The 13,433-nt window shown below is 60.8% G+C and overlaps 1 protein-coding gene and 1 long non-coding RNA gene across 6 annotated transcripts in view; one reads left to right on the top strand and one right to left on the bottom strand.

Annotated features, from left to right (window-relative positions):
- Nucleotides 1-1,250: 1,250 nt before the first annotated feature.
- The window catches only part of ARHGEF10 (Rho guanine nucleotide exchange factor 10), a 118,120-nt gene continuing 105,937 nt past the window's right edge, over nucleotides 1,251-13,433 (bottom strand). For all 5 annotated transcript variants that reach the window (XM_070047238.2, XM_070047239.2, XM_070047237.2 and 2 more), the window contains 3 exons: nucleotides 11,095-11,269; nucleotides 5,134-5,256; nucleotides 1,251-2,741 (listed from right to left, as the gene is read on the bottom strand). In XM_070047238.2, coding sequence (XP_069903339.2) covers nucleotides 2,260-2,741; nucleotides 5,134-5,256; nucleotides 11,095-11,269 — 780 coding nt within the window. In that variant the 3' untranslated portion in view covers nucleotides 1,251-2,259. The remainder of the gene's footprint in view (nucleotides 2,742-5,133; nucleotides 5,257-11,094; nucleotides 11,270-13,433) is intronic.
- LOC149125231 (uncharacterized) lies at nucleotides 6,809-7,475 on the top strand. The gene is made up of 2 exons (XR_016212249.1): nucleotides 6,809-6,944; nucleotides 7,263-7,475. It is a non-coding gene; the product is annotated as an uncharacterized LOC149125231 (long non-coding RNA).

The raw sequence follows: 13,433 nt of genomic DNA on the forward strand, positions 1-13,433 counted from the left end.
CAGCACAGGCTCCGTGGGGCCCTGGGAAGGAGGGGTGTGTGTGTGGATGTGCGTGTGTGGATGTGCATGTATGTGTGTGTACGTGTACGTATATGTGCATAAGTGTGTCTGAGTGTGTGTTTATGTACATGTGTGTATGTGTGAGTCTATGAGTGTATGTGCATATGTGTGCATGGGTGTGCATAGGTGTGAGTGTATGTTGTGTATGTGTATTTATGTATGAGTGTGTATAGGTGACTGTATGTATGTGGGTATTAATGTGTGTATATGCATGTGAGTAAATGTGTGTATGTGTATGTGTATGTGTGTGTGTGGGCACGTGTATTAATGTATGTGCATGAGTGTGTGAAGTATGTATATATGTGTGTGTCTGTGTAAGTGTTGTATGTGTATGTGTATATTAATGTGTATGTGTGTATGAGGGTGTATGTACTTGTGAGTGTGAGAGTATGAGTGTGTATGAGTGTGTATGTGTGTGTGAATGCGTGTACTAATGTGTATGTATGAGTCTGTGTACATATATTGTATGTACTAATGTGTATATGAGTCTGTAAGTGTGTGTGTCTGAGTCTGTATAAGTATGTGTGTATTAATGTTGTGTGTACTAATGTGTGTGAGTGTGGGGGACATGGGCCCATCAGTCCCCTCACCAGCGTGCTGGGTGTCTGCCCTCCTGTGGTTGGTTAGCCACCACGCGGGAGAGCCCAGGGCTCCACGTAGGGTACAGCGTGTGAAGTTTCCATCCAAGGCCAGCTCTCGGCCTCTGTCCTACCCTGGGCCGGCACCGAGCTGTGGTCAATACGGGTTGTCCATGATCCAGCGCACAGACTGTCCATTCCACAGCAGGAGTCCCTGCTGGATGCCACCTCCAGGCTGGCCCCTCTGGTTGTCCTGGCTCCCCAAGGTGGCTGTGAGAGGGATGGCCAGCACGTGGGTCCCACTCTGCCCACCCCGGCATGATCCACCGTGTGGGAACATGGCTGCCCACCGGGCTTCCGTTCTCAGCTAACCCGGCGTCTCCCCCATCTCCGCAGATGAGCAGTCAGCCCGGGTCCCGCGAAACCCTGCAGTCCCAGGATTTCATCTGGCGCTCACTCAGCAGTCTCTCAGAGGACTCTGGACACCCGGGGGTGTCCCCGTGTCACAAAGTGGCGCCGTGGCCTCTGAAGGGGCCGGCCAGGTGCCCCGCTCCCCGGCAGGCTGCGGTGGCCCTGGGCGTGTGGTGGGGAAAAAGGCAGCTCACCGCTGTATTTTCAATACAAAGGCTTTATTTGTGAGCTACGGCAGCGGCTAGGAGTCCACGGGAGCTCGGGAGGCTGTCGCTCACACGGGGCGGGCACGCGGCTTAGCCCACGCTCGGCGAAGTCACAGCATTAGCGGTTTGGTCTCCAAAGTGCTGCGTCCTTTCTTTCTGGAATGCCTGTGCCAGGCGTCGCCTGCTCTCCCCGCAGGAAGCACAACCTTGCCCTGGAACTGTGGGCGGGCCACGGCGTGGGCAGGGAGGGCAGCGGCCGGCACGAGGGCTGCCCGCATCAGCAGGCGCAGGAGCACTGAGCACCGGGCACCGGGCACCGTCACTGCCTGCTGCCCGCCACGCGGCCACCTGCGTGTTTCCAGAGGGGCTCAGTCCAGGCAGCCCCGCCCTGGGCGCACGCCTCACCCGGCGTCCACAGCACGAGTTTTGGTTAGAGCCAACGTTCTTTAAGAGAAAGATACTGGCTAAAACATGAACTGTTAACTTCTTAATAGAAAAATGCGATTTAAAAATGCTACTTGTTAACATTTACAGCAGACACAGTTTATCACTTTGGGAAACCAAGCTCCCTTCCCACAGCAAATCGTGCGAGTTTCCGGCCTTTTACAATTGTTACAGGTTCAGCTCTGTAATTTAAACTATGGAATATAAATACCAGTAGCGAACCTGAAGCTGATACAATTGTTTTAGAAACTGTGAACCGATTCCTATGCTACGGAATTCGCTGCCTCGCAGGCCCTCCAGGTCACATGACACAGGAACAGGACTCCCGGACGGCCACAGCGGCTCCGAGGGGCGTGGTCTGTTCCCAGGGCGCAGCGGCCACGCAGGCCTCCGCCTTCTTCCAGGCCCCTGCACTGAGCTGTGTGTGCAGAGGAGGAGCGGGGAGCCCCGCAGAGCCCCTGCGGCCATATTGCACGTATCCCCCAGAACCGCGTCTGACCGGCCCCCAGCACACCCTGGGCAGCCCCGAGGCGAGCCGAGGCCAGGCATGGCCGTGTCACCTACACGCCCAGCAGGGGGATCTGCCAGACCATCACGGACGACACGGGCTCCTCCTGGGTGGGCGGCCTGGCCTTCCGGTGCACCCGCCGGTGGCCCTGACCCCCGCACACCACCAGTGCTGAGCTGGCCCTGGCCCTCCTCCCTCGCCTGGCTCTGCTCCTCGGGCAGAGGGCGGGGCCCTGCAGGAGGTCCTCCGACCTGTGCTCCAGGGAGCTGGAGCCCTGGGACAGGCTCAGGGAGCCGGAGGACGAGGACGCGTCGCTCCCCTGGGTCAGGGACCCCGCAGACTCCCCCAGCCACACTGCCGCCTCAGGCCCGGCCCCCTCGCTGGGGGGCGCCTCCTTGGGGTCCTCCTCTTGAGGCTCGTGGCCGGGAGGCGGGCTGTCCCTCGCACCGTCCTTGTCCCGCTTGTGTGAAGCCGTGGCGGTGACGATGAACTTGACCGGACCGCTGTGTGCATGGTAGGAGACCATGCCTCTTCCTGAGGGGCAGCAATGGGACAGTGAGACACGGGGCACCCGCTCCAACCTGGGGCCCCCAGCGCGCGTGCCTCCAGGGTATCCTCCGTGCGCTTTTGGTTTTTTTCAAGAAAGCCTTAGAAGCGGGGATCTGTAAGGCACGCCCGGGCCTCCCGCGCCACATCTCGGCCCGACACCCACGCTGTGTTTCCGAAGGAGGGACAGCGTTTTCCCGCGCTCCGCGAGCAGTGCCTTCCCACGTGCTCAGGAAACAAACTGAATTCTCCTAAGTCTCCGTTCTTGGAAATCTAAGCCTGCAACGTGTCAGGTTTTAGAACAAGATGCCTAAGTTACCAGTAGCTTCCTGTCAGTGTTCACTACAAAAGGGTGCAGGAGCTTAGCACAATTCTGCGGTCTCAGCTAAAATGAGCACTTCTCCATTTCCAGGGGACGGGGTTCGAATTTCAGCATCGCCACCCTGCAGGGCTTCCTGTGAGCCCCAGCCCCGTGCTGCTCCCTGCGTGCAGCTGCCTGCAGGGTGGAACAGGCCCCAGCGCCACCCTCGCCCTGCATGGCCACAGCCGGTGAAACTGCGGAACGCTGGGTGCCGAGGGCCTCGCTGGTGGTGAGCTGAGCCGCCCAGGCAGTCGGCCGTGCTGGGGGTGGAAGCCGGGACGCCGCCGCAGCGTCTGCCAGCACCGCTGGTGCCCGTGGGCTCCACCTCCAGCAGCTGCAGCCCTGGACCCACCGGGAGGAACTTGAGAAGACAGAGCGAGCCCCCAGCCACCAGGCCACTGTCTGGGTACCTGCAGCGGCCAGGCCTGGAAGCCAGGAACACCATCTGAGCCTCCCACGTGGGTGGCAGGGACCCAAGGCCTTGGGCCATCGCTGCTGTCTCCCAGGGCCTGAGCTGGGCGCCCGATCAAGGCACGGAGGTGGGATGTGGCTCTCCAGACACGAAGCTGAAGTCCCACCCCGGAAAATGAAAAGCTTTTTAAAGTGCAAATTGGCCAAACTCAGAGGGAACCCAGTACGCGGAGATGATGTGAAGCGTCCTGGGCACAGGGCGGGGGGTGCGAGTTCTGTGAGGGGCGGCTGGGCACAGGTGTCTGAGCCTTGTCCACTCCAGGCTGGGCACTGGCGGCGACTTCCACCGTCGCTGTCTAACTGCACAGGGTACTTATGGTGTGGGGCGCTTCAACCCACAGGGTGTCACGGAAGTAGAAGCGCAGACACGAATCCCTTAGCCCCAACAGGCGGGTCTACCTGCAGCCTCATGGGACCTGGGGTCCAGGGCGGGGGTGCTCGGGGGCCGACCCCATAGGTCAGCGTGGAAACACTGGCCAGTTCCCTACACATCCTCCCCCTTAATCCTGTCTCCCACGTGGACACTATCATATAAACTGGCTAAACCTCCGCACAGTTTTCCGCATCTTCTTTCTCTCAGGGGCAGAGTGAGTGAGCGAGCTCTCCTTCACGGCTCCCCCAGCGCCCGGAACAGCCCTGAGCAGGCCAGGCGCGGGAGCTGGGGACTCAGTCCAGGTTTCCCAGGTGGGAGGCAGGGATGCAGCGAGCGGAGCCACCACGGCTGCCCCCCCCCCCGGGGTGCCTCGTGTGGGCAGCAGGTGCCCCAACCACGGCGCTCCACGCTCAGCCCGGGCCCCCGTGGAAGCTCTGCTCCCCCCTCCTTTCTGCCGGCTGCCCACACAGCCCCTGGCAAGCACAGGCCTGCCCCTGCTCTGGGGCGGTCAGGCTGTGTCCTGGGCACAGCATCCTTGTGCACTGGGCTCTGAGCCCTGCGCTGGACGTCCTGCCCCCCGGGAAGAAGCGCATCTTACAGCGTGAGCTGCTCCCCCGAAAGGCTGCACCCATGTGAGCTGCTGCTGACGCTGCCTCGGGCACAGACGCCCGGGCATTCCCGGCCCCACTGGTGGAAACTGACCACTGGCTATAAAGGTAACAGGGACCTCACTGTGGCGTAGCGGGTAGAGCCGCTGCCTGCACCCCATATGGATGCCGGTTCAAGTCCCGGCTGCTCCACTTCTGATCCAGCTCCCTGCTAATGCACCTGGGAAATGGCGGAAGATGGGCCAAGTGCTTGGGCCCTGCACCCGCGTAGGAGACGTAGGAGACAGGGATGGAGCTCTTGGCTCCTGGCTTCAGCCTGGCCCCACGCTGGCCACTGTGGCCACCTGGGGAGTGAACCCTGGATAGAGGATCTCTGTCTCTGCCTCTCTCCGCAACTCTGCCTTTCTAATAAAATTAATAAATCTTACTTTTTATAAAGGTAACATGAACACGTACTCCTGGAACAAGATCTCCCGGGGCCACTAATGGGAGAGAACACAAGGCACAGACGAGGGCTCCACCCTGGCCGGCGCTGTGCGGCCTCCCGCACCCGGGGAGCCCACTCACCGGTCACCTTGGGGATGCCCTGCAGCCGGGGCACAGGCAGGGCCACGACCACGCCCAGGCTGGTGCCCACCATCAGCAAGCCGTGGCAGACGAGTAGGCTGGTGACGGAGAGCCGCTGGTGCCCTGGGTGGGAGACAGAGAGGGGCTCTGTGTCCTGCAGCCCGACCCCCACAGCACATGCATGTGCACACACAACACAGCACACACATGTATGCACACAGCACACACACAACACACACCCATACAACACCAGCACACACATATACAAACACACATTCAACAATAGCACACAACACACACATACAAAACACACAATAGAGCACACACATACAAAACACACAACACAGCACACACATGTATACACACAACACACAGCACACACAGCACACATAAAACACACACCCATACAACACCAGCACACACGTATACAAACACACATTCAAAAATAGCACACAACACACAACACAGCACACACATACAAAACACAAACAGCACACACGTATACACACAGCACACATACAACACTCACCCATACAACACCAGCACACATGTATACAAACACACATCCAACAATAGCACACAACACACACATAACACAGCACACACATATAATACACACCCATACAACACACAGCACATACAACCACATACAGCATGCATACACACCACACATACATACAACATACTGAAATACACACAGCACACACATATACCAAACACATGCCACACACAGCACACATATATAACACAACACACACAGCACAAAGAAGTACAAATAAAGACATCTGGTTTTGCTTCAACACTAGTTCCTGTTAGTTTTTTTTTTTTTTAAGATTTATTTTATTGATTTGAAAAGCAGAGTTACAGAGTGGAGAAAAAAAGAACAGGTGACTTTCCATCTACTGGTTCACTCCACAAATGGCCGCACCTGCCAGGGCTGGGCCAGGCTGAAGCCAGGAGCCAGGAGCTTCCTCTGGGTCTCCCATGTGGGTGCAGGGGCCCAAGAAGCCATCTTCCGCTGCCTTCCCAGGCCACAGCAGGGAGCTGGATGGGAAGTGCAGCAGCCGGGACTGGAACCAGCGCCCAGATGGGATGCTGGCGCTGCAGACGGCGGCCTCACGGCTGGGCAGCAGTGCCAGCCTGTGGGGAGCAACTCGGACTAGGCTAAGTTACTGGAATTAAGACTTATTCTATGCATCTGCTCTCCCACAATATGGCGCTGGGAGAGAAGTAAACAGCTTCCGCACAGCTGCCTCTCACCAACTTGACAAGCTGCAGGAGCTGCTCCTGATTGGAGGAGAGCAGCATACTCGGCGTGTGGGTAGCAGAGTTGGGATTGGCGGAAGAGGACTATAAAGGAGGAGAGAGACAACATGCACCAGGAACATCTAAGGGGAACACCTGTGCAGCCCCTGAGAGAGCCGGCTGGCGGTGTGCCGCTCCCCCGCGGAAGTGGGGAAAGTGGCAGGGGGAACCGCCCTTCCACGGAGGTGGAAGGGACAGTAGCCAACCCGGGAAGAACCAGCAGCAAACCCGGGGAGGGCCGAGCAGACGAAAGAACAGCGCAGGGTCCTGTGTCGTTCCTCCACGAAGAGGGGGAGCGACATAATGGTGCCGTGACTCGGATATGAAGCCTAGGCAGGGTTTAGTGTCGTTCCTCCATGAAGAGGGGGAGCGACACCAGCCCCTCACATTAGCTGTCAACAGCTGAGAATCCTTATGTCCCAGGGACTCTGAACGCTTGCCTGTTTTGAGTGACGCGGCCTCAGAGACAGGTCTCGGCCCAGTCCGTCCATGGAGCCATCCCACAGGTGTGTAGTGCTTGTTTCAAAACTGACGAGAAGCAAGGCAGGGTGAGAAGCTGGCGCCACAGGTGTTGACCGTTGCTTCCCGGCTTCCTGGACAGCAGCTCAGGGCATGGCAGCCTAGCGGGCGGGGGTGGGCCCCGGCAAGCCTGGGGAGTGCCGGGCGGGCACTGCATGCCAAGTCAGCACACGAGCCGCGAGCGGGCCAGCACTGCTGGTGGACAGCGGTGGCACCTGTCGACTGTGTGCACCTGTCCTTCTCGAAGGCACCCGGCTTCCCAACTGTGCCAGAGAACAGGGCTGACGTCTCGTTCTCCACCCCAGGCTTCCGGCGTTACCAATCTCACAGCAGGGACTTGGCTTCTGGCGTTACCAGTCTCACAGCAGGGACTCAGCTTCCGGTGTTACCAGTCTCACGGCAATGACTCCGGCTTCCAGCGTTAGCAATCTCACAGCAGGGACTCCGGCTTCCGGCATTACCAGTCTCACAGCAATGACTCCAGCTTCTGGCGTTAGCAATCTCACGGCAATGACTCCGGCTTCCGGCGTTACCAGTCTCACAGTAATGACTCCAGCTTCCGGCGTTACCAGTCTCATGGCAGGGACTCGGCTTCCGGCGTTACCAGTCTCACAGTAATGATTCCGGCTTCCGGCATTACCAGTCTCACGGCAGGGAGACTCTCACTGTCACCTCTGGATGGGGCTGCCAGGTGCCAGCACCCCTTCCTCAGCCACTGGATGTGGGGTGCACCTGCTGGAACACCCCCACTGCCCCTGTGTGGGGCCAACATCCTGAGAAATACTGCAGTACTGGAAGTGAGAGAAATGGCCCCTGGGCTAAAGGCATGGCCAGGGTCCCCCGGATTCTGTGGAGCTGGGCCACGGGGTCACTCTGTCACCTGGGTCCCTTCCCTGCCATGAGCAGGCACTGGGCTCCCTCTTGGTGGTCTGGCGTCGCCTCTCATGCATCTAACACTGGTGCTGCTGCCGGATCCTGGGACGCCTGGCCTGGGGGCGAGGCAGGGTGGCAGCAGACGTGGGGACCGAGCACACGGGTGGCACAGGTCTTTACAGGGCTCTGTGGGGCTCGACTCAGGGGGTGAGGGCGAGCCCAGCCGTGGCCGTGGAGAAGGGTTTGTCTGCAGATGGCTGGAGTGGACAGAGGCAGCGTCAGTGGCGCAGTGGTGGGGCTGGTGCTAGATGCTGTACGTGGCGCACACATATGTACGGCTGGAGTCGAAACACACACCGAGGGTGACCGGGAGCGACAGCGGTCTCTGTGAGGTGCCAGCCTGAAGGAGGCCTCCACTCGGCCCCTCTGAATCACAGACAGTGACCCGGGGCCACCTCGCCCAGCCCGTCCAATGACACCACAGCCCAGCACGACCGAGTGAGCGCGGGGACAGCCTCTGGCCCCTGCCCTCGCGAGCTGTGAACAAAGGGTCCAAGTCTCCTGCAGGTCATGCTCGGACAGAAGTCTGGAGCCTTCCGAGCCGCCTCCGGTGGCACCTGGGACCCCCAGGGACCCCGGGAGGTGCCTGTGCTTTGGTGGTGACCATGTGGCCTGAGAGGAAGGCACTCGAGGCCAGCCTGCGTCTGTGTCCTCCGGGCTGCCACAGCACAGGCCATGGGGCAGGGCTACAGAGCATGGAAGCTTCTAGGGGCTGTAGCCCGGGTCTGCAGCGAGGTCCCAGGTCTCAGTCGGCAGGCCGTGCCTTCTCGCTGGCCCGTGCAGGGAGAGAGGGACCGAGCCCTGGTCGCCTGCTCACTGTGCCAGGGCACGGGTCCCCTCATGGGGCTCCCCGCTCACGCCCTCCAAGAGGCCACGCCTCCTGGCCATGCCTCCGGGCACTGGGCTCCCTGTGGGAGTTAGGGATCACGTTCAGCCTGTAGCACCGACACTGAGGACGCTTGGGGAAAGCACAGCAGGTTGGGGGGCGGGTTACGGAGAGAGTGGGGCCGTCCTCGGACAGGGAGGGAGCCTGAGGGAGGAAGCTCCGTGGGGCTGCCCAGCCTGGCAGGCGAGGAGAGATCTACTTCCTGTGCAGTTGTGTTTGGGACACCCCGGCTCCTGTACAACTCCCAGCGAGGAAGTGGGGAGCACGGGGTGCACGAGTGGCTGCCCCCCCCCCGCTGCGCCTGCGTCAGACCCCAGAGCTAAGCCCTGCACTGACCTTTGCTGTTCGGCCCGGGGTCCCTGGGTTCGAGTCCTTGTCAGACCTGTCCTGCCTCCCCTCCAGACTGAGATACGCTGGGGGCTGAGGGGCTCCAGGGCCTGGGCGGCGTCTGTCCCAGGGTCTCCTGGCCGCCACGCCACCTGGGAACGGTCTTGTCCCCGTGCAGCAGCCGTGGTGACACCTCACCAGCACCGCAGCCCAGGACCACACACAACCCCTTCCACACACGCTGCAACAGCAGTGATGGACGTGCTCACACCAGGGACACACTCGCACACATATGTAACACACCAGCAACATGCTCACACATACCAGGGACACACACACGGCTGTGACACACACACCAGGGACACGCTCACAGCTGTGAAACACACACCAGGGACACGCTCACACACAGCTGTGACACAGGCACACAGCAGCCACATGCTCACACACACCAGGGACACGCTCACACACAGCTGTGACACACACACCAGGGACACGCTCACAGCTGTGACACACACACCAGGGACACGCACACACACAGCTGTGACACAGGCACACAGCAGCCACATGCTCACACACAGCTGTGACACAGGCACACAGCAGCCACATGCTCACACACACCAGGGACACGCTCACACACAGCTGTGACACACACACCAGGGACACACTCACACACAGCTGTGACACACACACCAGGGACACACACACGGCTGTGACACACACACCAGGGACACGCTCACACACAGCTGTGACACAGGCACACAGCAGCCACATGCTCACACACACAAGGGACACGCTCACACACAGCTGTGACACACACACCAGGGACACGCTCACAGCTGTGACACACACACCAGGGACACGCTCACACACAGCTGTGACACAGGCACACAGCAGCCACATGCTCACACACAGCTGTGACACAGGCACACAATAGCCACATGCTCACACACACAAGGGACACGCTCACACACAGCTGTGACACACACAAGGGACACGCTCACACATGCCTGTGACACAGGCACACAGCAGCCACATGCTCACACACACCAGGGACACGCTCACACACAGCTGTGACACACACAAGGGACACGCTCACACATGCCTGTGACACAGGTACACGAAAGCTACATGCACACACCAGCTACACACATACCCACCAGGGACATGTTCACACACACCAGCTACTTCACACACACCAGTGACACACCCATGAGTACACACCAGCTACAGGCCTACACACGCTGGTCACACACAGTTCAGGGCCCCTCCTGCTTTGTGCATGTGCAGCCCTGGGTAAGCCCTCCCCCGCTGCATCCTCACACCCAGCTCATGGCTTCGTCCTTCGCCCTCCCACCCAAGGTCCCGGCTCCGCCCAGCACGGAAACGGCCTGTAGCAACCACGCTCTGTCTTGGTGTGACTCTCACACGCGTGGGGTGGCCCCATGCCCCTCCCCCACACCTGGCAGCACGTGGTGCACGGGTGTTGGCGTCACTCTCACACGTGTGTAATGGTCCCGTCCCCCCCCACCTGGCAGCACGTGGTGCACGGGGTTTGGTGTCACTCTCACACGCATGTAATGGTCCTGTCCCCCCCCACCTGGCAGCATGTGGTGCCCGGGGTTTGGCGTCACTCTCACACGCGTGTAATGGTCCCGCCCCCCCACCTGGCAGCACGTGGTGCCCGGGGTTTGGCGTCACTCACACACGTGTAATGGTCCCGTCCCCCCCACCTGGCAGCACATGGTGCCCGGGGTTTGGCGTCACTCACACGCGTGTAATGGTCCCGCCCCCCCACCTGGCAGCATGTGGTGCACGGGGTTTGGCGTCACTCACATGCGTGTAATGGTCCCGTCCCCCCACCTGGCAGAATGTGGTGCACGGGGTTTGGCGTCACTCACACGCGTGTAATGGTCCCGCCCCCCCCACCTGGCAGCATGTGGTGCACGGGGTTTGGCGTCACTCACACGCGTGTAATGGTCCCGCCCCCCCACCTGGCAGCATGTGGTGCACGGGGGCCGCGATGTTCACGTCCTGCAGGTGCTTGAGTGTCTCGGTGTGGAAGAGCCGCAGCGTGGAGCCCGTGGTGAAGGCGATCCAGATGCCGACGCCGGCCACGGCCATGTGGGAGATGACCATGCCTTCCTCCTGGTGTGCCTCCAGCTGACTCTGTGGGAGGGGCGAGATGTCACAGGCGCAGGCCTTGGCCCCGGGCACTGGCAGCGCTGCACACAGACCCTGTCCCCACGCCCTGCCCTGCGGGGACCCACGGAGGCTCCCGCCTGGGCCCGTGTCCAGCACCCGGCTCTGCTCATGCCGTGGGTGCCCCCGGGCCTCAGGAGCTCCTCCCTGGTTGCAGCAACGGCTGCAGCTGCTGCTCCCGCCTGTCGGGAGGAAGCAGGAGGGTGGGGGTGGGGCTTCGAGACCCCGTGCACAGTCGCACACAGCAGGTCCTGTGCGGCTCTGACTTGGAACACACTAAGCTGACAGCTCCACAGGAGAGAGACAGATGGGCTGCCCTGGCCCTGGAGTCCGAGGACAGGGAGAGGCTGCTGGCCACCCAACACCGCAGGGGAGGCCCTGTCTGCTCAGCCTCTCAACGCCCTCCCCTCCCGAGCTTGGCCGTCAGGGTTCCGTGTGCCCCACGGCCAGCCCCGCACCGCTCTCACTAAACAGAGCTGAGGGGACGTGCTGACTTGCACTGGGGATGGCCAGCAGCCACATGGCTACAGCATCTGACCTCATTTCAAGGGAGGGGTCCATGGGGAGAGGTGGGCCTGGCTGGGGCTGGGCCCGGAGCTCAGGGCCCCAGGGAGCAGCTGTGAGGGGAGGGGAGGCCTGGGGCTGGGGATCGGGATTCCAGATTGGCCCAGCTGAGGCTGGCCTGAGCAGTCCCAAGCCCGACCACTGTGCTCCTCGGTGGACGCCACACTTTCTCTGCCCTAGGAGCAAACCCCACGTGCGTCGGGCAGGGCAGGGGCCCTGTCACCAGCCAGAAAGCAGGGTTAGCAGGTTTCTCTAAGGGCCACCCGCTGCTAAAACACCCCTCCCCCCCATAGTCAACTCTAAACCCCCTCCTCCCAAGCCCCTTTTTCCTCTTCCGACGTGGCCACGGCCATGCACCAGGGGACAGGAACCAGCGAGCGCTGTTACAGAGGGACCCTCAGGCCACTGACCTGAGGGGCTCTGGCTCCTCTGCCCGGCAGATCCACAGTATTTTCACGAATGGATTTCACAGGCCCCAGAGACGTGCAGACCAAGAGTTCTGGCCTGGAGTTCGGAGGTTGGGTTCTGATTCCGGATTATTCGAGCTCTGGTCTACTTCAACCCCCTTGCCTCCCGCTCCCCTCTGACTCTGCCCAGAGCAAGGGGCTCCAGGCCCACAGCCACCTGTCTGTCAACCTGCAACCTCGGCCCTGCCCTGCAGCACTGCAGGCGCCGGTGAGCGCCCCCCGCGCCCGCACCAGCTCCTGCGGCCCGACTCCTGTTTCCTGCTGGACTGCGCCCTCTCTGCCTGTGGCGCTCAGCCCCAGCGGGTGTCTCACTCACCTCACTGAGAAAGAGCAGCCTCGTACCCCTGTCCAGCTGTGGCTCCCGTGTCCCCCGCCTCTGTGGCCACTGGACACCTCCTCACTGTCCCCACTGGGCTCAGGCTGATGCCAGGAGGCCCCAGGACCTCCACAAGTGCCAAACCCAGTGGATGGCCCCCTTTTGGTGAAATCAAGATAAAACCCACACATCACAAGGTTGTGTGGTACCACATCTCACCCATTTCACAACACTTCACCGCCGATGAGCGGTCACTTCTCACTCCCACGCCCTCGGCCCCCGACGACTCACGGTCTACTTCCTGTCTGTGGGCCTGCCCATCCTGGATGCTGTCCATCAACAGAATCACGTGACACGGGGCCTGCATGTCGGCCTCCTTTTCTGCGACACGCGTGGAGCCTCAGGTCTCTGCAGCTGGGCAGTAAGCTCCCACAGACCACGTCCTGTTGGTCCACGCGCCAGCGGGTGGGCACCTGGGCTGCACACCCCTCTCCCTGACTGCTATGGGCAATGCAGCCGTGGAAGTGTGTCCGAGTTCTTGTGCACACGGATGTTGAATGCTCATGGGCGTGCACCTACGACTAGAAATGCCAGGTCACGAGGAACTCCGCGTGTCACTTTCTGAGGAGCTGAGAAACTGTTTTCCAAGAGCGCTCCACGTTACACCCCAGCCTGCAGCATACAAAGCCCGTGATTTACACATGCACACGCGTGTGCACACACTCACACTCACACACCCAGCGTCTGTGCAGCGGCAGCACAAGGCAGCTGGGCCCGGCTCCCT

The sequence above is a fragment of the Oryctolagus cuniculus genome, chromosome 8, assembly GCF_051225735.1.
Source record: "Oryctolagus cuniculus isolate XC-2025 breed Fujian yellow rabbit chromosome 8, ASM5122573v1, whole genome shotgun sequence".
Lineage (NCBI taxonomy): Eukaryota > Metazoa > Chordata > Mammalia > Lagomorpha > Leporidae > Oryctolagus > Oryctolagus cuniculus.